The sequence below is a fragment of the Ambystoma mexicanum genome, chromosome 4q, assembly GCF_040938575.1.
Source record: "Ambystoma mexicanum isolate Mex_15411 chromosome 4q, UKY_AmexF1_1, whole genome shotgun sequence".
Classification (NCBI taxonomy): domain Eukaryota; kingdom Metazoa; phylum Chordata; class Amphibia; order Caudata; family Ambystomatidae; genus Ambystoma; species Ambystoma mexicanum.
Window position 1 is genome coordinate 858,153,679 of NC_090928.1, and position 26,605 is coordinate 858,180,283.

Consider the following 26,605-nt stretch of genomic DNA (forward strand, 5'->3'; position numbering starts at 1 on the left):
GGTTGCTGTGTCGTCCAGCCGTGGTGACGAACTTTGCAAGTTCATTGCAGCTGTGGTCCTCTGTGCCTTGAAGCCTGCTGCAGAAGAAATGGCCTGATCCATCGACCAGGAGCGGAGAAATCTCCGTTGTAGGGGAATCAACACTGTAACTTTGTCGCAGAAAGCCGCAGAGCCGCAAGATTGCTGCATTCGAACCTACAACCGAAGTGGACTCGACTGCCGAAGTTTGATCCGGAGTGCACCGGGGTTCAGTGAGTAATCGCAACCCTAACCAGTGGCCCATAGCGCATCCATCAATTTTTACGCATGAGTGTCCCCTGAGGGCCACTCTCCTTTACACTGCTAGTGCGGACTAGCAAACTAGTCCCAACTCTTGGAATCGACTCTGCCATCAAGTGGAGGCCCTCCTCGAATAGTGGTAACCGATTCTTCATCGCCTCACCCACCTTCCTGAGCTGCTACAGACCCTTGAAGAGACCCCATTTCGCCCATTTGATATACCACCCGCGCAAGCAGTGCAAGTACATTTGAGCAATAGGCTCCACTCTTCTTAGGGATTAGACTGCCTCTTAGTTAGAAGTGTGTTGGATGCAGAAGGGATTAAAGACTATGTGTACTGCCTGTTTCATTCCCCTTTTAGGTTGTGGACCCATTTCGTGCATTAACCCTTTAGACCCCATTGATCTTGTATATATGTACTTCGATAGGATTGTGTTGGTCTACAAGTATTACTGTGATTTGATTTGTGTCTTGAAACTCAAAGGCATTGAAACAAATGTATATGTATTTTTTATATATCTACACCTGACTGGGAGTGATTTGTAAGTGTCCTTTGCTCTGTGTGCTCATTGAGGTCTTTCAGTCACCCTCACCCCTCCTGAGACCGAGTCTCGACCGCCGCCATAGCTACCTTTATTGGTCTGGCTTGTCCAGAAGGTTACCCTGTTCCAAGAAACTAGGCCGGCCTTCTGAACCTCTCCCCACCATGTCAGAGTTCAGAAATCCATTTTAACACGCACCACATCAAGAGAAAGCCCCGAGGGTGAAATTGACGAGGCCCAGTTGGACGGGCCACAAAAATAGAAAAGGGCTGCTGACTGAACAAGCCCAGCTGCCTGAAGGAGACACACAGGCAGACATCTTGGAAGGGTGGTGGGAAAGCATGAAGAGTGCCTCTACAGGTACGAGTGCCTGCAGAAAGGGAGATCAGGCACCATTAAAGTAGAAAGGGCAAAATACAAAGCAGTGCTACACAGTGCCTGTCTACTCCTACAAGGTTTCTAAGGGAGAATCATTATAAAAAATAATGAAGAGGGAGGAAGCTGCAATAGGGCACAGCACGCAAAAGCAGTGTATCCGCCGGCATACGCAGCATAACCACAGCCAATGTTCCACTGCTCGCCAGAGTGTAGAGGGTGGCGGGAGAGGTGGGCAAATTCCTGGAAGAGTACAAAAGAGCCCTTATTTCCATAATCCCGAAACCCGGTAGGGACCATGCTGATTGTGCAAACTTCTACCCCATCTCTCTGATTAATCTTGATATCAAAATGTATGCGAAGGTGCTGGCCACAATACAACGTCCTTTCATCGCTGTTTATTTTCGCAGCATTTTTCTGCCACAGATTTTTACCGAAAAAAATAACCATAGAAAAATATGGGGTGGGGAGGGGTAGAGGGATATAAGGTTTCTCAGTGTTTCGTGGGCTAGATTCTAAATAGGTGGGAAGGGGAGTTTGGGGGATTAACGGCAAAGAATCTGCTGCAAAAAATGTCACGAAATAAAAACAGGCAATGGAATGACATGGAACCCTGGCCACACGATTGCAGAAACATATACACCAACTAGTGCATGAAGCACAGGTGGGATTTGTCCCAAACAGGGCACTAAGTTCACACATTAGAAAGCTGCTTCATATAATTTGGGATGGGAAGAGGACCAAAAACATGGGGATTGCCTTATGAGTGGACGCAAGGAAGGCCTTCGACTGGGTAGAGTGGGAGCACCTTTTGATACACTACACAAATTTGACTTAGGCCCAGCCTACATACAGAGAGTCGCCCTCCTTTATTAAAACCCAACAGCAAGGATACAGTGTAACGTCCAGTTATCAAAATTGTTCCACTTTAAAAGAGGGACCAGGGTGCCCGTTTTCCTCCCTACTATTTTTTACTAGCTCTGGACCGCTAGCTATAGCCAATACAGGCCTCGAGGGCATTCCAACCGCGGCGGGGAGAGCAAAAGAATGCTCTTTGCAGATGACATCCTGTTAACCGCTTCCAAAGCACGACACTCTCTCACCTCATCGACAGATTCTCGCACATATCAGGATACAGGACAAACAGCACAAAATGTGAAGCCTTTCCGCTCTCCCCAAGCACAGCCCCGGCAGACATACATGGGTTTGACTTCAGATGGCAACCACTAGGCCTCTAATACTTGGGGGTGCAGGTATCCAGTGACATACATAACAGGAGTCTCAAAAGTCTAGGCACAATGTGGAGGAGCATAAAGAGTGACATAACAAGATGGCAGGATTTGAATCTTTCGCTATGGGGCATGGTCCAGATAGTTACGATGATGATCATCCCAAAATTGAACTATCTATTCAATATGATCCCACTCTGGCCCCCAAGAGACTTCTTCAAAAGTCTTAACAAGGGGATCAATGACTTCCTCTGGGGCCCCTTAAGGCCAAGATTAAGTATGGATAAGCTGTGTGCACACCACCAATTGATGAGGTCTAGGTTTGCCACAGATCGAGCAATACTACCTCACACATCACATTTTGGATGTGCCTGCCACAATGGCGGGGAACGAACAAGGCATAGAGTGGCTACCCCTAGACATATCCAGTGTAAAAGCCAAGAGCGAAACCGAATTGATATATGGTGACAAGAAAGACCTGTTGAGGCACACAATTGTGGCGACAACGCTCAAAAACTTATCAAAGGCACATAATCTAATAAAGGTCAATACTCATCTCCATCTGTAGGCACCCACACAGTTCAAATGGAAGGTAAACATTGGGAAGATGATGTTCCGATGGAAAGAGTGCATCGATATAGGGATAACGGTGGTACAACAGTTATGGGATGGAGGGGAAATGATTCCTTTCAATGAACTACAGGCACAATATGCTCTACCCAACAACCAGAGATGGAAATACTTACAACTGAAAGTATGTCTGGAAAGAGCAAAGATCTTGGCAGAACATGAAGTGTGTAACTCACCAATTTCCCAGCATGTGCAGAGGAGCAACTGCCGCAAACAGATTCTGTCACAATCATACAAATTACTTCTGGCATCGACCCTAAATGGGAGTATTGCGGATGGCCTCAAGCGCAAATGGGAGAAACTATTGCAAACCACATTAGACGATGACTGCTGGGAAGCCATATTAGCATAGCATACTGAGGGGCTGAGAGAGGCCAGAGCGGTACATCTCACTAGTCAATATTCTCCATGAGTGACACTGACTGCCGAGCAACCTGTTTGAAGTTGGCATATGTCAGAGCCGCGAATGCTGGAAATTTGGAGAAGCTAATGCGACCATAGTTCACATCCTTTGGTCCAGCCCCGGGTAGGAAATCTATTGGAACCAAATCATACGGCACATTGAAACCTCCTGGCAGAGGTGGTACGAAGAAAGCAGAAGTGATCCTACTACATGCCTGGTACGACCAGCCATCACCAACAAGTATCCGAGGAAGATGGGGGACGATTGCACTGGCCACAGCAAAAACCTGCATTCTCGGAAGATGGAGAGCAGCCATGCCGCCAACCTATCAAGAATGGCACTATGACTAAACTTGCTGCTTACGAGAAGGTAATATATCAAGTACAAGGTGACCGTCATTCGTTTGAAGAGACTTGGAGTGACTTTCTAGAACCCAGATGGTTGGTAGTGTGTACCTCCACTGAGGGAAATCCGACTGCGGCTGGTTATGTGCTATAGATAGAACAGCTGTGTGGAGGCCTTTGGTTTCAGTGCATGCTATCTTCACCACTTTTGCCATCTTCAATATTGCATTTACTTAGCTATACAGTGTGAGTACTCCTGGTTTAAGCGTTTTGTTTGTTTGTTACTTCCATACTTTTACTTACTGAATTCGTAACTAACATTGTGGAGGTATTATTAGTATGGGCCATGATCTCATGGTGGGTCTACATATCTTCTGGAACAGTCTGATAGTCTTAGTTGCAGGGTGGATCCCAGGGCACTTTATGCCTGTAATACGTTTTTGTCTGAGAACATGATATGCAAATGAAAAATTAGTTTCCAAAAATAAAAACCCTACCCTGACAACAAAGACATCTAAAAACACAATAACATATTTTACAGAATCTTTTCCATCCTGTCCATTTCTTTGTACTTTAAATGCAAAGCAAAAAAACATAAAACAGGAAAAGGGTTTGTAAATAAGTCTCTGAGCAGTGGCTGGCAATGTCTGACCTTGCACCCTCAAAGTACTTGTGCCATGGAAAGCTGCCCCGCCACGTTGCCCATTCCAAGGAACCGTTCTGAGTGCCCCCTATCGATGACACCCATGCAGAGATTCAGAATGCTGTAAATACCGGTTAGCCAACTGTATGGACACGTGGGTTCAGCCTGGGCTTAGGTTTAGTGACCCAGCTAACAAAGCATTGTTATGAGAGTGTTTCACTGTGAGATCACTTTCTGGGCTCTTTGCAGCACTTCCTTAAAGCTGCAGCGCATCATGCTCGCAGATGAAGGTTTGCCATCTCCAGAGGCATGCATGCCAATGAGTTACCGGGTGTGTACCTCGGATAAGGAGAGCCAGTGAATGGCAGTGAGAAGCATAGAGATGGCAGGAGGGAGCACCTTCACCACAAACACAAGAACTGGAAAATCAATTGCAACTTTAATCTATTAGCTGTGCGACCTTATGCACTACTCGTCTCCAGCTTTGGTTTTGTGTTTGACATCACTATTACAATATGCGTGAAGTTTCCAAAATTCTCACAAACTCCATTCCGTGAGGTTCACATGACAGCCTTTCATTCTTTACAGGGTTGCAAAATGAGTGCCATTATGGAAGGTAACAGCACCTGTTAGGAAATGTATATTTCCTCTGACTGCTCCACTGCATCTCTAAGCGCAGGTAAACAGTAGCCCTCCAGCCCTAGCCAAACGGGGCCCTTTATAAACATAACCCATGGTAAGTTGGTGAGATAGCTCGGCAGTTAGACATACCAATCCCAATAAAGTAGCTCTGCATGTTAATGTGCCTGCTGCACTATCTGAGCAGTATCTGGGGGTTACAGCTGAATTATGTTTTAGGAGTGGTGAAGCAGAAGCCGGAGTCAGCCTAGTGAAACTGGGAAGGCTGTATTATAAGTAGAACTGGTCACAGCCCCAGTTACGCCGGTATGCCTTTTAAGGTACACCTTGGACAAAGGGCTTTAGGCTACAAGTTAATACAAGTAAAAGACACAGTTAAAGATCTTCAGGACATTTAGGACAAGGGACACCCGCAGGTCAACAGACTCACTCAGCTCAGCCCTCAACCTGCACTTCAAAGAACACTCATTGAATGCACCCGCGCCGCATTCCAACATTCTCTGACCTGACAAGCACTCATCAATTACCAACATTCCATCTCTCGCTCACTGCAGCCAGCAGGACATGCAGACAGGCCACAACACGTCTCCTTCTGTCACACAAAGTCCAACGCTGACACGAAGCGGTCATAACAAGGTCCCATTCTTAGTAAGATTCCTGAGCTGCCTAGCGTGTTTACTGCAGAAATGCTCTCAAGCACGTGCACCCCGGAATGATTGCTCACCGGAGTCCCCCAGAATCTTAATACAACCCTGCTCCTGTCTGCAAAGACTTTTTTAGTCTTTTCTAGGCAATCTGCTCGTAATTTGACCAGCCACAGAAAGGGAACGCTTTCAGAAACCGTCCCTGAATTAGTAGCTCTCGCCTCCAAAGAAATCTTAGATGTTTCTAAACAAGCAGCAAGTATTTGGACTGGCCACAAAAAAGACGAAAGGCTCAGTAACAACCACTGAATTCACTCTATTGACTGAATAGATTTCTAAAACTTGTCATTCGCAAAAATAATTGTTAGGGGTTAATTTCGGAGTCCCTGAATCACTGAAATAGGTGCTAGAAACAGGATGTATGGATGGATGTATCGGCAGATTGGATGAATGAATGGGTAGAGAAGGTAGAGATTGATAAACCATGGATGAATTGCATGTATGAATAGATGGATTGAGCATGGATGATGGACAGACTGAATAGCACCCAGACGATGGATGGATGAATGGATTGACAGGAGGAGGGCTGTAAGGATGGATGAATGCATGGATGGATGGACGTATGGAAAGAATAATTGATGGGTGGGTGGGAGCACAGATGGATGGTGTATCGCTGGGCAGGCAGATGCATGGATGGATTAACAGGCATATTGATGGACGGATGGACAGGCAAATGGATGTGGCAGGCCTATGGTTGTATGGATGGGTGGATATACCGATGGAAGAACGGATGGATGGATGGATAGATAGATAGGCAGGTGGATGGATGAATAGGCAGGCAGGTGGATGGATGAATAGGCAGGTACATAAAAGCATAGATGGATGGCTGTCTAGGCTGAAAGATAATACGTAGCTGGATAGGCAGACAGACAGACAAGCAGGCAGGCAGATGGGTGATAAAAGGATAGGCAGGTAGATTGATTGACCAATGGATCAATGGCAGTGTAGATGGAGCTACACAGACGGCTACATGGTTAGGCGGGACGATAGGTGGTTACATAGATTAATAGGCAGACGGACAGGTAGATGGATGGATAGGTAGATAGATAAACAGAGAGGAAGAGAGCTAGGAGACTAGGGCGTCAGACAGGTTGATAAATATACAGGCAGGCACCCAAACACACACAGTTAAACTCACATAAAAAGACTACCAGAAAAAGTACTTTTTCAAAAAGAGCTAAGTTTTAACACTAATTTAAAAAGGGAAGTCTGCAAATGTTGGTAATGGCAATGTTAAGGTACACGCAAAGGTGTATCACGCTACAAATTAAACCTTAAGTCACACTATACCACTAATTCACTTCACTTTAAATGTTGGATAGCTCACATCAGTGCTATGGTTAAAGTGAGTGGTGGGAGGTATTGGTGTAGTGAGAGTTAAGATTTAATTGATAGTGCAATGGACTTTGTTCTTGGGAAAGGCTCCAATTGGACTGAGTTTTTGCAGCGTAAACCTGCCCTTCCCAGAATGTGTAGACCCTTCTTTATTAGCAGTAAGGGTCAGGGTTGACAGGGCAAGACTTTACACATAAATGCAATGACTACCCTGTGTATGATTACTGTGAGACTGCCACGCTGCATGCAACTGACAAGACTACCTCCTGTAGTTACAATGCTGAATTACAGTTCTGAGAAGACCTGCGGTTCTCTTGTGTGGTATTTCCAGGGAAAGCATCCAAGGAACACACGGATACACCATTTCTGCCCATGGAGTAGACCCTGGAGCCAGGATCTGACACAGCCCCCCAAACAGAACTCCACGTATCGGGGTAAAGCGCTAGGTGCATAGATGAGGCTGTTAGTGGCAGAGTGCACCTGAGTAGGGTTTTTAATGAATTAACATCTCCTGTGCCTCCTATGCCTCCGGTGAAGAGCCTGTCCCTGCAGTGTATTCATTCACAAAGGACACAGTGGAACTAATACCAGGTAGTTCCGTAATGTAACTTCACACAGAAACCTACACGCAAAAGCAAACGTTTTGGGGAGTTTTGACTGTCACCCAGGGGGCACCGACGGCTGGTAGAGGTGTAAGGGAAGTCAAAGGGTTAATAGTACCAATGTTTCAGGCTAGTTGCTGGTGCAAGCACATGTTCATTTAGCTCCAGGGAGTAACACTCAGTCCCTGCCAGCCAGTTGCAATGTTTCGCAAGTGCATTCAGGGGGTAAGGCTGGAGCATCTTATGAGGGTGATTCACAAAGACATCTCGGCTATTGGAAACTATATATGTGTTATGAGTACTATTTCCCTAAGAAAATGCATGTATGACAACATGAAATCCCGTATGTGCATGCAGTTTACATACTTGTTAAAAATGTTTTCTGAATGTGCCCCAACCCGCCGCTGCCGCCTTCATGTGTGCTGAAGATAAGTGTGCAAAGGCCATACCTACACTTTTGTTAATTTCCACTCTATGTACGTTTCAGTGTTGGATGTATGTCCGATGTTGACCTATTGTCATATTTTATTCGCTTTTATGTTCTTGTATTTTGCTCTATTGTACTTCCTTGGTTGTATGAAAGATTGTACTATCTGCTTTTGTAGTTATGCATTGTGTATTTCTGCTAAAGAATAATGTTCTTGCTGAAATAAATGGAATATGCGGTAAAATATTCCAGTGAGAATAGATCAGAAATTAACCCAAATGGATCACGTATTTTAGGGCCTGATTTACGAAAATGTTTTTTGTAAATCATGAATTGAAAACATTCTTGTAAATCATGAATTCAGTCTTTAACAAAAAGCTGAAGTATAAACACTTCCGGTGATTCTTGAATGACAAAGGGCTAGCAGAGGTAGACTACCTAATCTGGAATGTGTCGTTGCCAACACGAATCAACGAGGGTTAATTAAGCAAAACATCTTGGCTCGGATTGAGGGCTTTAAAATTCAAATGAGGATGATCCTGGCCAAGCATTGTTGCTATTCCTTAATTCCCCTAGTAGAATTGTATAAAGCGAATGTGACGCCAACTATAACCCATGCCTTGGCGCTGTTAGAGATTTAGAACAGAAAATGGCTGAGTGCCTTCGAAGGGGAAATCTTTCGCACAGTGTTGGGACTTCCTCTGTCCGTTCTCCACTTAGAGCTTGGCGTAAGGTCATAGTGGTATACATACAAGTTTAATACATTCATTCGTTATTTAAAGATCAAAGAGGAAGGCGGGGGTCGGGGGAACTCTCTCTTGCAAGATTGGGGGAGGTTTCCCAATTAGGCACAGATAGTTCCCTGAATGAATTTATGTTGGTTTGTGTGAGCTTTTTAATGGAGGTGGGCATAGATTTGTTACAAAGAGATTCCAATCCCTCATTGGTTAGGAAGAAGCGAAGAGAATGGGAAAATATTGAAAAAAGGGTAACCCTGTCCAATTTGAAACTTTAAAAAGAATATGTAAACAGTCTCCAAAGGCTTAAGCATACACCTAAACATTTCCTTCTCCTAGTGAGAGAATGTGGTTTTTAAGATTTAGATGTAATTTTTAGCATACCCTCGAAGTGATTGGCCCACGACTTAGCATACCTGGTGAGCGGCAGACTTTTAGAATTTGCAAGCCGGACAAGCTAGAAACTATATTACTTTAAAAGATGTATCCACTCTAATCAGGCTGTTGTGCCTCAAAACATCTGGGCTAGATTAATGAACAGGAAGCATTTGCTTTAGTGGGATTTTTGAAAAAGATTTTTCCCAGTTGGGGGATATCCCCAGATTAGTTGGCCTCTTAATGAGTTTAAAGAATTGATACTGCATGTAACATGAGGCAGTTACTTGTAGTACAGTTTCACTTTAGTTATAAATAGTCGTTTTAGATATTGTATGTCTTCTATTACATAGTTCAAATTCCGGTATCTACCTCATGAAAAAGGTTTGTATGCATCTGCTTAATTGATGAATTCTTCATATTCTATCTTCTAATGCGTATGTAACACGGGATTAATGTGTGCAGTAATGCAATAATGTTACATTCCGTTTTTTTCTCTTGCTCTAAATTGTTCTGATCGAAATATGTTTGACATCTGTATCGGTCTAACGTTCATAATAATGATGAATATTTTATTTTTTATTTTTTCTGCCTTCATTATTTTTATGTAACAATGCGTGATATTTCTATTTTGTGTGTAATTATTGAACGTTGGCAAATGTGTCTTGAATTGTCAAAAGTTTTAATTGAAAACCATAACACCATTTTTTTTTTTTTTACAAAAATAATAATGTTCTTGCTGAAAGGAAAGTGAATTGATCTGTGTTGAGGAGTTGTGTTTTGGATCACCTTTTCCCGAGGCTTGCCACACCCCCAAAAAAAAATCTGGTCGTTAATTATGCGTGCATACACAAGCCTTCAATTAGTGCACATCTGGCATAGTTTTTATGAAACGTTTATAAATGATGCATACACACAGTTATCGATGGAAACAATCTGAGTGTGTGACTCTCTGTGACTTTACAGTCAAACACTAAACTATCAACTAAAGTGATGATAAAGCGCGCGCTGCTGTTCTCTCTTTGCACAGTGTACCACGGCGGAAATGGAAGTGGAAGTAATTCCTTCACTCAAACCTCAAAAGATGGATCACAAAACAACGACCTGATCCTGGGTCTGGTGCTCGGAATCGGGATCCCCCTTTTGCTGCTCCTCCTGCTCCTTTTCATCATTTGCTTTTGCTGCGGAAAGAAAAGAAATGGGAATGCAGAGTAAGTTCTGCCCATATCGTCTGTTCATCCTAGTCAGATCACATATGAGAAGCATTGACATTCTTAGGTGTGGGCATTAGGTGGCAGGGCCACCTACCAGCCAAAACTATCGCACTAGGAACAGGTTTTGCAACCTGCAGCTCTCCAGATGTTTCGGAACACTACTTTCATGAGTCTCCACCTTTGATTTGGCTGGGCAGAACTGAAGGGAGTTGTAGTTCAAAACATCTGGCGAGACAAAGGTTGCAGAGTGTAGCTAGGGAGAAGTGGCCCATGACCATGCTAATCCTTATGGCCATCACTAACTGCCCATCCATGCCCAAAACACACCCTCCTGGGATCTCTTTGAGGAACATTTTCAAGCCCTACCATCAAACTGTGTACTCAAAGTGCCTGCCCGTGGTTTTTCAAAGCAGTCTTCTGAGGGTTAATGCCTTAATTGGGCCTATAAACGTGCTACTGGTATAATACACATGTCTTAACCAGGACTGCCTTCAGCCACTCTATTTATAAGCACTATGCATGTCCTTCACTGAAGTCCTGTTAAAAGCAAGCATCGGCAAAGCCAACGGTTTTGGCTTGTGTATAAATATTAGGCATTTTGCAGGCACTGCTATATGTCCAGCCATGATTCTGCAGCTGCTACCATCAAGGGCCAGCTAATACCACTTCAGTAGTGTCTTGCACATGGCTACACAATGGCCAATATTTTTGGCATTGCCAATGCTTGTTTCATTTGTGTTGGTCTTTATATTTACTGCACTGCAATGGTATGTCTCTTATAAAATCACACTATAAATTCCCCATCAATCATTTGAGTGACCCCACCAACCACTGGAGACGTCACTGAGAGGACAAAAATAAAAATATGAATCCAAGGGCCATGGCCAGTGGTATGGAAAAAAAAAACCTTGGTATACAACAACATTTAAAATTCAAGGAAAAAACATTTGTTGTAGGGACGTTAAGGTGAGAACTTAATGCAACAAAACCACTGAAATTCAGCTAATTCCACCTTAAATTTGCGCCCCCTGATGCGCAGCCGAGGATCACAATGGTGGCATTCAAGATGACATCCATAATGACATCACTGGTGACATCACGAATTACATCTATGGCATCACTGGTGTCATCACTGATAGAATCACTGGTGATCTCACAAATGACATCATATATGACACCACGGATTGCATCTGTGATGGCATCAGACATAAATGTATGACTTAGCTAGTAAAAGCTTTGATTAACTAAATAACAATTTAGGCCGTGGCCTTGGCTGTGGCCTTTGCTATGGCCAACGCTGTGGCCACTGGCCATGGCTAGTGGCTGGTTATTGTACAATATAACGTGGGCATGGTAAAAGGCTGTGGCCAGTGGCCTTGGCCAAAGCCTTATATAGTGGCCCCTTAATGTGTTAAAATATACAGTAGGCACGGGTGAAGGCCGTGACCACTGCTATGGATGAAGGCCATGGCTAGTTTCCGGTTAGTGTTGTAAAATATACAGTGACCACGGTCGAAAGCTGTGGCCACTGGCCATGGCTTTGGGTCGGTTAGTGTTTGAAAATATACTTTGAGCACGACCACATGCCATGGGTACTGCCCCTTATTGTGTTAAAATATACAGGGCGGTTGGCCAAATGACATGGCTAGTGGCTGGTTAGTGTAGTGAAATATACAGTGGGCACATCCTTTGGCCGTGCCTACTGGACATGGATGAAGGCCATGGCTAGTGGCCCCTTAATGTGTTCAAATATACAGTGTGCATGGCCGAAGGCCATGGCTAGTGTCCGGTTAGTGTTGTAAAATATACAGTGTGCATCGCCGAAGGCCGTGGCCACTGGCCAAGGCCGAACGCCATGGCTAGTGGCTCGTTAGTGTTTCAAAATAAATATACAGTGGGCACGGCCGAAGGCCATGGCAAGTGGCCCCTTAATGTGTTAAACGATGCAGTGGGCACAGCCTAAGGCCGTGGCCAGTTAGTATTGTAATGAAATCAGTGATTCCATCATTTATGTCATACATGTTGCAATTAGTGATGTCATCAGTGATGCCATCAGGGATGTCATCTGTGATATCATCATTGTGATCATAGGCTACACAACAGGGGGTGCGAAGTTAAGGGGGCTTTAGCTGAATTTCAGGGGTTTTGTTGCATGAAGTTCTCACCTTAACATCACTGCAACTAATGTTTTTTCCTTGAAGAAAAAAATAAATATATGGAATGGGCGTGACTTGACATGACCTTTGACCCCTTTCATGACATCATACAAAGTGACATCACTTGATCTCTGAGACCCAAGATGTGGGGACTGTACTGAGCTGGCAGTTTGACTTTAATCATACCAGAAACACAGCTGGTACTCGTGCACTATCTTAGCTGCTGTGTGGCTAATGAACATGTGGCACCCCATGGAAATTAATAATGTCCTTAACTCCTGTAGCCCTGTTATTCTTTGCCATATTTCAGATCCAAAACAGAATGCCGCCAGCACATGATTATCAGCGTCTCTTAGATGACCTTCCTCCTTGTGACAGGGAGTAAGTAGGAGTGATGGCAGGGCCAGTTGTGCTCCATCTGGCAGTGTGGTCACCCTCTTGACATCCACTCCTCTGAGTGGGGCCTGCATGTATCTATGTACGTGGCGTTGAATGTCATATAGCACAGGGCTAGCTGTGACGCCACAGACTGCTGTACGATTAAGCGGAATAGCAAAAGGATATCAACATCTGGATACAGTCAGAATGATAGCATATTAAGGGCACACTTGGAAGAAAAGGATATGCAGCAGGTTTCCCTCCTGGGGAGGGAAAGGAGACCAAGGGAGGCAGGCAGGCAGGTTCCTCAGCTGTGCTCCCATTGACTCTATATATCTATGTGTTTCCATCGATTTGGCCGTCATAAATGCACTGGTAGGTCCCTGGGTCTGCCTCAGGGATTCCCTGTGTTGGCGGCTTCTGCTATGAGCTAGAGAGTAAAGGTTATTTCTTTTAATCCCCCAGAAAACCCTAAAGGTTAATCATGTCTACTCACATTCCCCGCCCCTCAGGTGCCTCCCATTCACCAGCTATAGAAGTACTTCAGTGATAAAACCATGAGCCTGTTTTACTGCCAGCTGACGGTAGAAAATAGGCCAAGCAGTCATTTGTAGAATGCCTCCCACATTGTACATACTGTCCTTTTGGACCATTGTTTAATAATATAAAAAGCATATTAATAACATTGCGTCCTTTAAAACCGCTTCCCACCAACAATATATTTTTATCTCTGCTATTTGCAGTGCTGGGTTTGGGAGATTAAAGGCTTTACAGAAAATTCTTCCCCTGCTCCCCGCTGACAAACGGACAACCCTGGTGACATGTACTGTAATTAGTTCATTGGACCATTGCAATGGCATCTATCTGGGCCAACCCAAGTACAAGATTCAGCGTATGCACGTTTTGCAGAACATTGCAGGTCGTCTGGTGCTTGGGAGACCCCGTCTGACTCCTTATTTGCCCCTATTAGGTAGCCTGCGCTGGCACCATGTGGCGGCTCGCATAGAGTTTAAGATCTTGTGTGTTGTCCATCGAACCTTCCACAATGTGGGCCCTCACTTTTTGAAAAACAAACTGCTAAAATACTGCCCAACGAGAAATGCGTTCACATTCTCACTGGCTCCTTAGGTTTCCCAAATTCTGCTGGAAGCATCTAGGTGGTAGCTCCTTCTCTGTGCTGGCGCCAAGCCTCTGGAATGCTCTCCCTTTTGACCTAAGAACTCTGATCATTTTTCCTTTAGGAGAGCCCTGAAGGCACATCTGTTTAATCTTTCCCTCCCGTCTTGCTAAGTCATTGGCATCTGAGTACTTTGAGCCTGACACCCCTCCCCCCTGTTTCTGTTTAGCGCCTAGATGCCCTTTTTGGGCCTTAGTTACGCTTTATAAATTTCAAATATAAATATAAAAATCTACTCTTCTACCATTGTAGCCTTTCTCCATCTTACACATCCCAAAATGTATAAGATTCAAATAGACTTGGAAAAACTCCCTCTAGGGCACACCTAAGTAGAAAGCATGGACATGATGTGGACATCACATTCTGGCCCGTACATGTATACCAGCTCTGTGCATGGTGCAGGGATTTCCACAGACTGGATAAGAGCTTTCGTTTTTCTGTGGAAGCCTTTCTCTCATAGAGGGGTGGTCATGAGGCTAGAGAAGTGCACCCAGCACACCAAGTCGTTCCTGATCTGGAATGTACCAGGTCTTGTATCAGTAGATAGATAAACTGCATCCACTGTATTGCGCATGTTATTCCAGAACATGCCCCTAGAAACACTTGTGTACAGGCGTGTTATAAATGCCTCATCATACCATAACATTAAAGGGGAGAGACAACCAGTGTTATATTACATTTTTTCTCTGTGTGTTACGCTTGTCGAGCCTGACAGGTTTCTGTCATTTTGGGACCCATTTTTGTCATGACCATATTTTGTTTTCATTTTTATTTTACAGAATTGCCAAAATGGAGGATGAAAATAGACATGGAGCCCATTCCAACCAAAACATCAACTTTGAAGATCCGATAATGGTTTATAAAGTGCATTTTATACCCCCATACAGATAAAGTGGAAAACGATGTCATTCCGAAAACAAAACTGCACAATATTCAAGATGTACCCCCAATCAATCATGCACCCCACCTGGGAACACCACATTTTAATGAATTCCCACCGGCAGCCTCCTACTAAATTAAACACATTCCTACTGTGATCAGGCCCAAGGCTCAGGGGGGAGCTTTGAAGACCATTCCCCCATACCCCATTGTTGATATAATGTCAATAATATCCTCCATCGACACTTAAAGAAGTTCCTTCCTTTGCGGTCGAGAATGTACCAACTCACGTGATTGCTTACCCAGCGAGACAAGGCGAGTGCACGATGTTTGCATAACCTCGTTAGTGAGAACCAGTGCTAGTAAAATGCTGGTTCCTTTTCTGAGATTGTCCCTAAGATTGAACTAGTGAACTACATTCACAAGGTGTTTCCACAGCACATGCCCTTTCCCCAAGTTCTACTTCTTGTTGGACTAGAGTAAAAAAAAAGACCCCCTGACACCCAACAACAACAATAATTGGCCCACGTTTGGGATTTGCCTTTTGTGACTTTTCCAGCAAACTGTTTGAGTGTATGGGATCATATTTTGAGGGGAATTCGGAGCACATTTTGAATTCTAAAGGATAGGGGCTCAGAAATGTTAGTCAACCCTATGAGCTGTCTAGTTCTCTGAGCCATCAGGCTGACCAACATTGGCTGAACAACCTGCTCCGACTGTACAATTTGGCTAGCTCCTTAGGCACTGCGAATTGCCCTACAGGCCAGTCTGAGCCTGGATATGAAGTTTGTAAATGTGCTCACCCAAGTGAAATAAACATATTCATTTCAATGTATCATTATGGTTCCTCCAAAACTCAATGTTAAATTCGTCCCACGTTTCTAGTTTAAATATTAATGTATTCATGTGCTGCCAACTATTCTATTACAAAGTATCTATGAATGAATCATTTAAATGATAACACAGTAGTACAGGCTTGAGACTAGTGGCCAAACAAACAGGTTTTCCATATACAAGTGACTTCCACCACTGTGAACAAAATAATAAAGCACAACTCAGAAATGAAATTCAATTCAGAAATGTTCTGATAGGTAGGCATTCTCAGTTTGTTCTTGGGGTGTTACATCTAATCATTATTCAAGAATAGTAGGTGGACGGGTTGGATACTCTGTGAGGCTGCCCCCTCCACACAGAGGTACATTGACTAAACCTACCATCTCTCCTCGGGATTAGAGTGGGAAATCACTGGAGTGCGACTGACCTCAGCAGAAAGGTTGAATGTGGCTGGAATCAGCCTTTCAGAGTATGACCCTCAGCTCCACCTTTAATGGAGACTAGAAGATGGCTGACATGCCTTCTCTGCTCTGATGAAAGCAATGATGTCAATATGTTTTGTTGTGGCAGCCCACCCATAAACTGACTCTGACAACCAGGTGTTCTGAAAGCCTTTCTCCAGCTCTCACAGCTGCCAAATATTCTGAAACTCCTTGAAGTGGGGTGGATGCTGGGAACTTGCTGACCTGGCCTTTAACCCTAACATGTCTGATAACTACCAATAGTAACTTCCTATCTACTCTGCTGAGACAGAAATCTGCATTAGCCATGCCTCGCCTCTCCTGTGCCATTAACTCCCTGCGTATTTTATCTATTCAACTTCTCCACATCAACAGTTGTTTCTCTATTCTGGCCCCAGGCTCCTTCACACTGGGCTAAGAGCCATCACAAGAATTGATGCCTGCTCCCAAGGCTCTCAGATGTCAACCTGTCTCTGATCCAGTTCGCTCATCTATGAATGTTGCAACTTGAACACCCAATTTATGCCCTCCTCGTGCCCATCAGATCTCTGACATATCCATTGCCTATGTCCTTCACCATCTGACCTCTCTCCTTAACTCTGCTCCCTGACCGCATTTTATCCCTGGTGCTGTCTTTGCTCTGCAGTCAACTCCTTTACCAACCTTTCACTACCTCTCTAACAACCTCCTGCACCAAAGCCCTGCTGCCTCTATTTTCCAGGCCCTTTTCCCTGCTGTCTCAGCTGCCTCCTGATGCTCCCCTCTCTTCTTGCTCTCCGGCCCCATCCACATCAGATTGGATTTGGCTTCTTTAGCTTCCTGCCACTCAGGCCTCTACACTCTCTGTGCTCTTCACCCTCCTGCTGAACTGGCCACCCACTGCTTTTAGACAAGGACCTAAACAATCTAGTTCACATTTCCTCTGCCCACAACTCCTAGTGTAGGCCTCAGCTTTGTCTCAATCGTGTCTCAATCTTGACTCAATCTTGATTCATCCACCAACTCTAAAACCTGACCTTTGTCTCAAGTCTGCAGAGGTGTTGCTAGGTCCCGAAAAGACCCGGGGACTCAGAACTGTCAGGACTGGGGGCTAGCTATCCTTTTGGTTGCAGCTCCTGAGAGTCTATTCGGGGCTACAATCAAAAGACCAGGGGCTATAGCCCTCTTAGCCCCCCCCAGCAACGCCTCTAAATACTTTCAAGACAACTTATTCGAACATTACTAGTGCAATTGCTTTTTGAATTAAAATGCTATTTAATGTATTCATGAACAGTAAAACTATTCTATTAGAAAAAATCCATTAATTCATTGTTTTAATGTTATAATGCTTCCGGGTTTCAGACCAGTGAACAAAAGATATGGTTTACACAAGTTCATTTATTCCTTCTCGAATAATATGCTTTACAAATGTATAAAGTTGAACTAACAACTCAAATACAGAATGTTGTCACCCCTCATCCGCCTGCATAGATCAGGCCTTATCGCCATCTTGAATAGAAGTGTCTTTTTTCAACACAAGGTACTTGCTGGCACACGGCAATGCCTGCATTACTAACATTGCTGGTGTAATGCATGACTAAGCCCACCTTCCTCTCACCCCAGGCCCTCCAGTCAGACCTCCAGCATCATACTATTTGCCATAACTCCACGTATCTTTGACACCACCCCACCTCCTTAGGTGTCAACATCTCCTGTCCCCAACTCGGTTTGAACACACCTCCCTTCTTGACTTCCTTCTTATTCCAAGAACACTACTAGTTCCCCCTAATGAGTCTGTTGCACCAACCCAAATGCACAACCTGCCCTATTCTCCTGCTGGACCAAATCAGTGACTTACAATAACACATTTACAGAAGGCAGAGCCATTCCCTAGAAGGGTGCCCCTACAGTTTCACAAAGATGAAAATAAGTGGTGAGCCAGTTTATGAGGGTGTAAGCAAAGTTCGACATAAACTAGGAGATGGTGAGTAAGATCAGTTGTAAGGAAAAAGACCATTGATAGCTTTGTAGGCTAGGAGAAGGACATTGAAAAAGGAGCAGTTGTGCATGGAGAGCCAACTGCACTTTTGTCGATAGGTGGAAATGGGGGAAGGGGTATCTGGGTATGTTGTAGAAAGTGCAGGTATAGCGAAGTTGAGGACTTTGTCTAGAATGAGAAAGGAGTAGAGAGGATGGCCAAGGAGTAGGCATGAGTAGTACTCGAATTAGCTGAGAACAAGAGCGAAGGTTTTCATGAAGTGGTGATTACTAGGAAATAGACACATTCTAAGCATGCTGAAATGTTTAATGTGAGCTGCAGAGGCAGTGGTAGGGATGCATTGTTGCAGTTGGAGGCCACTTTCAGGGTGAACCCCAAGGTTGCAAGCCTTCGATGAGGAAGAAAAAAGGTCAGTTAGAAGAAACTAGGAGGGAAAGGGTAGGGATGGCGTTCAAAGCCAGGAGAAATATGACTTCCAGTTTTGAAGCATTCGGCATGAGCCAGAGGATAGCCAACAGTTACAGATTGCAGTGAGACAGTTAGTAATTAGCTATGAGATGGCTGGGTTGATTGAGGGAAAGGAGAAAAAGATGAGAGTGTTGTCAGTAAAGAGGTGATAGTGAAAGCCAAAGGATGAGATAAGTCTTCCCTAGGCAGAGGAATAAGGGGTGAAGAGCAGCAATCCAAGGACTGATACTTGGAAGGGCACCATCTGGGAGAGGGGTGGGGTCAGAGGTTTACAAGTAACAGGAGAATTTAAAAGAGCAACCTTCCAAGTAGGAAGCAATAAAGGTGGCAGCAGATTTGTGAAACCCCAGGTCCTGTAGGATGAGGAGAGAGGAGTGGTTGACAATGGTTACAGCGGCAGAGGCATCCATAAAGATGAGTTTAAAAAGAGTTTGGAGTGGTGAGCATCAGAAAAGGGTTTGGAGACATGCATGAGTAAAGGTTCTTTGAACTGTTTGCTACGTAACTCAAATTGAAGTGGATCCCCAAGACCACTATCCTCAAGGTACGCAGGGATACATTTGAAGACCACCTGCTAAAGGACCTTTAAATACTGGGGATGGAGGGAAACTGAGCAATAGTTCACCAGGACGTTTGGGTCAGCAGAGGGTTTGTAGATGGACCACTTTGGTCCCGTGCTTCTTGTGGCATATGGTATAATTGGAGAAAGAGGAACATGTTACACTTGCAAACAACATTCATAATATTCCATTCAGAGTTGCACGTTTTTGGAATTTGTTTGCGATTATCTTTTTTGTCACACAAATCGTAGACAAGTCTGTGCCAAAATGTGTTTTCAGAAGGCCACTGCACTTCATCAGGGCTCTCAAATTACCATATCGTCTATATCAGATATATTTGTGAATGGATCCTGTGCAATGATGGCTATACTACATGTCCATATGACCAGATCACGGTTTAAGAGCTCACCTCACACATGGGGCCAGCCTGCACTTCAGAAGTTTGAATATAGGAAGGTAAAGTCAGTACTTAATTCAAGATTGACATACTGAGTAACATTACATTTGGTAATAATAACACCTATTGTCACAGGGCTTCAAAGGTGGGCTGGATATGTCTTGAAGCACATTGTAAAATGTGATATTTTATTATTGTTAAAGTAATGCCTTGTGTTTCGGCGTTTTGTGTCATTAAGCCTGGATTACCAATGGCCTTCAACAGGCTCTATTCTAGTTACATCTATATCCAATTCTAATATTTGTCAGCTCATTGATTTGAATTGTATTTGTACCACAAACACAAATCTCACAAATAAAACCCCAAAACATGTAACAGTGAAAGTATATTTCACAGTCTACCCTTGAGCACCGAACACTTATACACATTTTTATATATATATATATATGTATGGAAGTATTTAAGTATTTTAATGAACGGTGTAAAGGAGATACTTGTGAGATTGAATGAGGATATGGCTAAGAGACGTATTGAGCCGGATGTGCAAGGATGTTGCGTGTATAGTCAAATACAGCAATGTTGCACCCGTGACATATGGAATAACCTCGACACATCTGTCTGCCAGGTATGCTTACTGCCATTTTAAGACACATACCCACCTCATGTCCCATTCAGAGGGGTAAGGCGTAAAACACCAGGGCCCTTGTTTGATCCATTTTTGTAGCACCACCCATGGTTTCCCAAACCTTACCTACTGACAAAAGTGATGGCCTCTGCCAGCCCCATAATGTGTGCGAAACCCGCCAGCATCAACATGAGTTCAAACAAATCGCTCCCTTGTATGGCTCACACAAAACAAAAATTAGAGCCCCTGCTGCACTCCCAACCCTGTCCTCTTTTATGGCTCCTCTATCGCACACTTCAAAACATCACCATCAATCCGTGCTCATTGGAAAACCTTTTTATGTGGACCATTCAGGGATATCTGTATTCTGTAAAACAGCATCAGAAAGCTGCATTTATTTCCAAATATGTTAAGAATGTGTGCTACACAAAATTGATACTGCATGTTAATACTGCATGTTTTCATGATGATTATGAACTCCAATTGAAATTCTCCTCCCAATTACTGACTCACTGTCTTCTCCTCAATGATGACCCTTCTGCTTCTTGGCTTGACCTGTTCCTCTTTCCTCACTACTGTTAGCAAGCATGAATGTGGGTATCTTCAGATCCATCATTGGGTCCCATAATGTCACTGCCTATCGTGTTGGCTTCCTTGCTGCTCAGTGACTATTGAAACCTGAATGTGGGTATCCCACATCCAACGTTGGGCCTCATAATGCACCAACCCCTCGTTTTGACGTTTGTGCTGCTCTGTGACCAATGAAACCTAAATGTGGATATCCCCACATCCAATGTTGGATCTAATAATGCACCCACCTCTCCTTATGAATCCTGTGCTGCTTTGTTACCAATGAAACCTGAATGTGGGTATCCCCACATCCAATGTTGGCTCTCATAATGCACCCACCTCTCCTTATGAATCCTGTGCTGCTCTGTGACCAATGAAACCTGAATGTGGAATCGACACAGCCAATGTTGGATCTAATAATGCACCCACCTCCCCTTATGGATCCTGTGCTGCTCTGTGACCAATGAAACCCGAATGTGGGTATTCCCACATCCAATGTTGGATCTCATAATGCACCCACCTCCCCCGATGAATCCTGTGCTGCTCTGTGACCAATGAAACCCGAATGTGGGTCTCTCCACATCCAATGTTGGATCTCATAATGCACCCACCTCTCCTTATGAATCCTGTGCTGCTCTGTGACCAATGAAACCTGAATGTGGGAATCTACACCGCCAATGTTGGATCTCATAATGCACCGACCTCCCCTTATGAATCATGTGCTGCTCTGTGATCAATGAAACCTGAATGTGGGTATCCCCACATCCTATGTTGGATCTCATAATGCACTCACCTCTCCTTATGAATCCTGTGCTGCTCTGTGACCAATGAAACCTGAATGTGGGTATCCCCACATCCTATGTTGGATCTCATAATGCACTCACCTCTCCTTATGAATCCTGTGCTGCTCTGTGACCAATGAAACCTGAATGTGGGTATCCCCACATCCTATGTTGGATCTCATAATGCACTCACCTCTCCTTATGAATCCTGTGCTGCTCTGTGACCAATGAAACCTGAACGTGGGAATCTACACAGCAATGGTGGGTCTTTTAATGCCACGGCATATGTCTCTGACTACCATGCTGCTATGTGACCAATGAGACATGAACGTAGGCATCGCCACAGCTTACATTGGGTCTCCTACTGCCACAACAAATGGTTCTGACTCTCATGTCGCTCTGTGGGCAATGCATTCTTTCTGCTACAGCTCACAAATAAACATCATGTTTTTGTTTTACTACTTTACGTCTCCTAGAGTCCTTGCCTCCGTTACTTGTCTGTGCTCAGTGCATTCAAAGCCAACTAATACTTCTGGTAAGACATACCGGCCAACTATAACTAAAGGATTTGATGGGTGGAAGATAATAAATTAATCTTATTCTTGCCAACTTTCCCTGCCATTGTTTTTTTTACCCCATCTGCTCCATTGTAAAGGGTGCCAACTAAATGCAAACCATTCTTGTCCATTTCAAATACTTATTTGCATATGGCTGGCCCTCTTCTGCAATGGTACAGACGGGCTAAAAAAACAGTGACGTGGAACTTTTTCCACAGCAATGCCAGTGGTTAAGGTGGTTTGTGTGACAAATGTCCCCTTGGAAAAAGTAGCTAGGTAGGCGATTATTTTCCCTGCACCTCTAAAAGCCTTCCCCCACACATTGTAGGATGGGTAATAATTACTATTCTAACTCCAGGCCTAGAATATTTGGGAAAAGTGCTTGATTTTCGTGGAGTTCAAATTTGGGGAAATGTCGCCCCCTGTCGACTTTTTCCCCAGGCGACTTTATCACGGGATACCATTAATAAGATTCATTCAAAAACTTTCACTGATCACATTTTTTGGTTAAAAAATTCCAACATGCCATATGTCATTTCTCGCAGCGATAGAGCATTTCTGAATACCGGCCAGACGCATTGATATGGTTTGAGAAATTAAAAAAATCTTTGTAAAATTGCAATAAAGGAAAGTCAATACCTATGTCTGGAAATCATTTATTGTTATGCTCAAACAAAACATTGCACTTACACTAAAATATCTGGCATTAAATTGCTACCTGGTTTGAGACAATGTATAAGGTTTTTCGGACAATCATATCACTGTTTTCAACAGCCCCATTCTAATATTTTGTGAATGTCTGTAGAGTCAATCATTTCGTAGCAGATTTAAACCAGAATAAAAAAATAAGGTATAAGAACAGGAATATAAAAAAGAATGTACACAGTTACATGTTTCTGGAAATTAAACACATAAAAAAGGTAATGTACGTTCCTTCGCAACCCCCTCTTTTTCTCTACTGATGTCCAGGCATCTATGCCAATTTAGTTGGAGTTGGATACAATGAAATGCTAGGCTGTAAACAAATACACACACACACACATTTTGACAGCACAACCCCAAACAGTGATATTAGTGTAGTCTGCGTTCTTGCAGCTTCGTGAGTATATTATAGCTGGAGGTCAATGTAGCCTGGGTGGGCAGGGGCGTTGCTAGGGGGGGCTAAGTGGGCTATAGCCCCTGATCTTTTGGTTGTATCCCCGGATAGAATCTTAGGAGCTACAGCCAAAAGACTAGCTAGCCCCCAGTCCCAACAGTACCGATATCAGCTTAGCCCCAGGTCTTTTCCAGACCTAGCAACTCCCCTGGGGGTGGGTTTGTGCCCAGAGAAAATGTAGTATTGCAAAAATGACGGTAATATCGAAGAAGCCAGTGTACATCTGATGTGTGCCTTTTGCTGCAAAAGTCGGAAATCATGTGTGCCAAACCCCATTGCACTACACTTTTCCTGCTGGGGAAATGCTTCTGGTAGTAGTGCCTCAGTAAACAGGAGATTCCAAGTGTTACACCTGTAGAGGAGGTCCCAAATAAAGCCTGCACTCCAGCCGCCCATTCCGAAGTACCAGGAATGTTCACACCGAGATATGTGACGTATGATGAGCAAATAAACCAGCAGAGAGCCACAGTAGGGTTCTGCCCAGTGCCTATCAGAAGAACAATACCTGTTGAAGTACCGATAACCAGACAACCATGGACAGTAAGGTATCCATTGAGAAAACCCTACCAGCAAATGAAATGAAATGAAGGTTGCTTAAACACTGTCCCGTAAGAAACTCAAAAGGCCTTAATTGAAGATGAATGGTGACGTCACGAAGGCCCGGACAGACTTGCAGATAGAAGATAAGATGACCCAGAGATGACACACAGAGACGAAACGCCATGAATAAGGATATCATGAACCTAGAAGGAGACACGATGTTGAAATATAAAGAAACGTAAGCTGTAAAGCAGGATGAAGTCATTCAAACCAGATAAACGCCTGTACATATGCTTGAAACAGCAAGAAAGGTAAGAAAACAATGCGGCTTGCTATGCTTAGTAGAAGATAGACTGTAGCAAGCGCCACCTATACATATCTACCTCAATGAAGCACACTGTATAAGTGCGAGTCCACTTTACACAAAAGCAGAATTAACTCAGGTTACTAGAGGTCAAACAGGACAGGATTCGTATTCCAGCAAAAACGAGAAGAGATGGCTGAATCGAAACTCAGCAAGAGCAACTCCTGCCTGGGGAGCCAAGGTCAGACAAATAGAGGGAGCGAACAGTAGCTTCGCGGAATCGAAACTTAAGAACAGAACAGCCTATCTCAGGAAGGCCGAGATAAGGAGGCCCAGGCAGGTGGCAAGCAGGAACAAGAATTAAATGCACAAATTGAAGGAAACTATGCAGATCCACGGTGTGAGCAGCACGTGACCATCCGAGCAAGAAGAAGCACGGGTTCACACCTATGCCTGGCTGTCGCCCAGACAGAGATATCATAATGTTTTCTAACAAGAAGATACAGTTTCGAGGCCAACCACAGCCAACTAATTGACACATAGCCACTAAAGTAATGATTGATTGAAGGGAGGCCGGGTGAATCATGGGGCATCCTGCACCTGGCTGACCATTCTGCGTGCTGCTAAGTAAAGTGGAGATTTATGCATGGGGTTGAAGCCAACCCAATCACAATGGACCAAATAAACTAGGGTCCTATAGATAGTAGAACCAATGAGACGTCGTACTCATAGTGACGTCTACTAGAGTAATGTTAGAAGGAAGGGCTTAGATGCCCACCTGACAGTGTTTATCCAATCCTCTTACTCCGTTACCATATACAGATATAGTACCTATAGTAAAGTTACCTTTTCCCAACCAATAGCATTGCAAGTTAACTTTTTGAGTGTTACATGTCAATGATGACGAGTTTTGGGTATAAATGTTACTGTTTGTATGAAGCTCTTGGGAGTTGAAGCGACACGGACTATCGCATCACTGTTGATTTCCATGTTTCCCCGTTTTTTGTACTTGTCATTAAACAGACTCCCCTTTGCCAAACCATTGAGTTGTCCTTATTGATAGGTATTGGAGTAATATATCCGCACCCCCATCCATCTCAAAGGTGCAGCTATCTTGTCTTAAAGTACTGCGGAGTAAACCCCGACTTTATGGGCCGGCCGGGGGTCTCCCCAGTACACTTGGTAGCAGAGGATGGTTGGTGACTATCGATTATTGATTAAAATAAGACACCTATTGACCATCGACATAAAGTAACTCTAGGTCTTCGGCAATATCGCAAGTCCTTTGCATTCGGCTGAATAGACTGTGAAGCTCCCCGTAGACAATAGTGTAAGCAAGAAATCTGCAGAAAGGGCCTGAAGGGACCCGTTTTCCAACACTTCCCTTCCCATTCCTATGGGCAGCTGAGCGAGCGTAAAGCTGAAGCAGGCAGTAACAAAGGCAGTGATCCTGAGTATCCAGAGAGGAACTATGCGAACGGTGAGTGAAGAAAAAATGGAGTGCTTTGGCAAACAGTTTATGCCTTAGAACAAGTAAAGGGAAAAGGTAACGGAGGGAGGAGGGAAAAAAAATAGTCAGAAGTAGAGTAGACTGTATATATATAAGGGGATAATGACTCAAGAGTAACAAAGAGTAAATGAGAGATTACCGAGGTGGACACCCGAGAATAGAAGGGTTACCAGGGTGGACACCTGAGAAGTGAGAGGATTCGCCTTATTCCTGCGCTTTAATATAGCGGCCAGAAGAAATGTGTACCCAAAGTCCCACATAATGGGGAATGCATAGGCTACCACAACGTTTAAAGACATTGTGAAAGGGGTACGTTTACACTCGATGGAGGGGTAATGATTAGAGGCAGAGGTATTTGTGTCCAGCTGGTGTCTGTCTAGTCTGTTAAGTGTCTGTCTTATATGTTTTTTCTTGATGTCATATGTATTGAACATTTTTAAGAGAACTGTTTTAAAATGTTTTAAAGTTTGATGGCTGAGACAGAATCGCACATGAATTGATGTTTGTTGAACAAATTGGAATTGTAAAATTTTGTGAAGAATTTGGATTGGAGCTTGCAGTGTTTGTGCTCGCTCATATTATTGGAAGTGTTGAAGTTGCATGAAAGCATTGACAAGTGTTGTATAAGAGGAAAGGGAACAGATTTAATCATGGAAGACATAGCTCCATTAGAACACTTATGCAAGCCATTGCCAAAACACGCACCCAAGCTAAAGAAATATAGCACAGAGTGGGTTAAAGGTACTGCCCACAAGATGTTTATGCCATGGCCACAAAATGGATCTTTATCTAAAG

The 26,605-nt window shown here is 43.9% G+C and overlaps 1 protein-coding gene across 2 annotated transcripts in view; it reads left to right on the forward strand.

The window, feature by feature from the left end:
* Positions 1 to 17,659, forward strand: part of LOC138468025 (fibrillin-2-like) — a 691,910-nt gene extending 674,251 nt beyond the window's left edge. For both annotated transcript variants that reach the window (XM_069608420.1, XM_069608421.1), the window contains 2 exons: positions 10,295 to 10,475; positions 14,969 to 17,659. In XM_069608420.1, the coding sequence (XP_069464521.1) occupies positions 10,295 to 10,475; positions 14,969 to 15,080 (293 nt within the window). In that variant the 3' untranslated portion in view covers positions 15,081 to 17,659. The remainder of the gene's footprint in view (positions 1 to 10,294; positions 10,476 to 14,968) is intronic.
* The last annotated feature ends 8,946 nt before the right edge of the window (positions 17,660 to 26,605 follow it).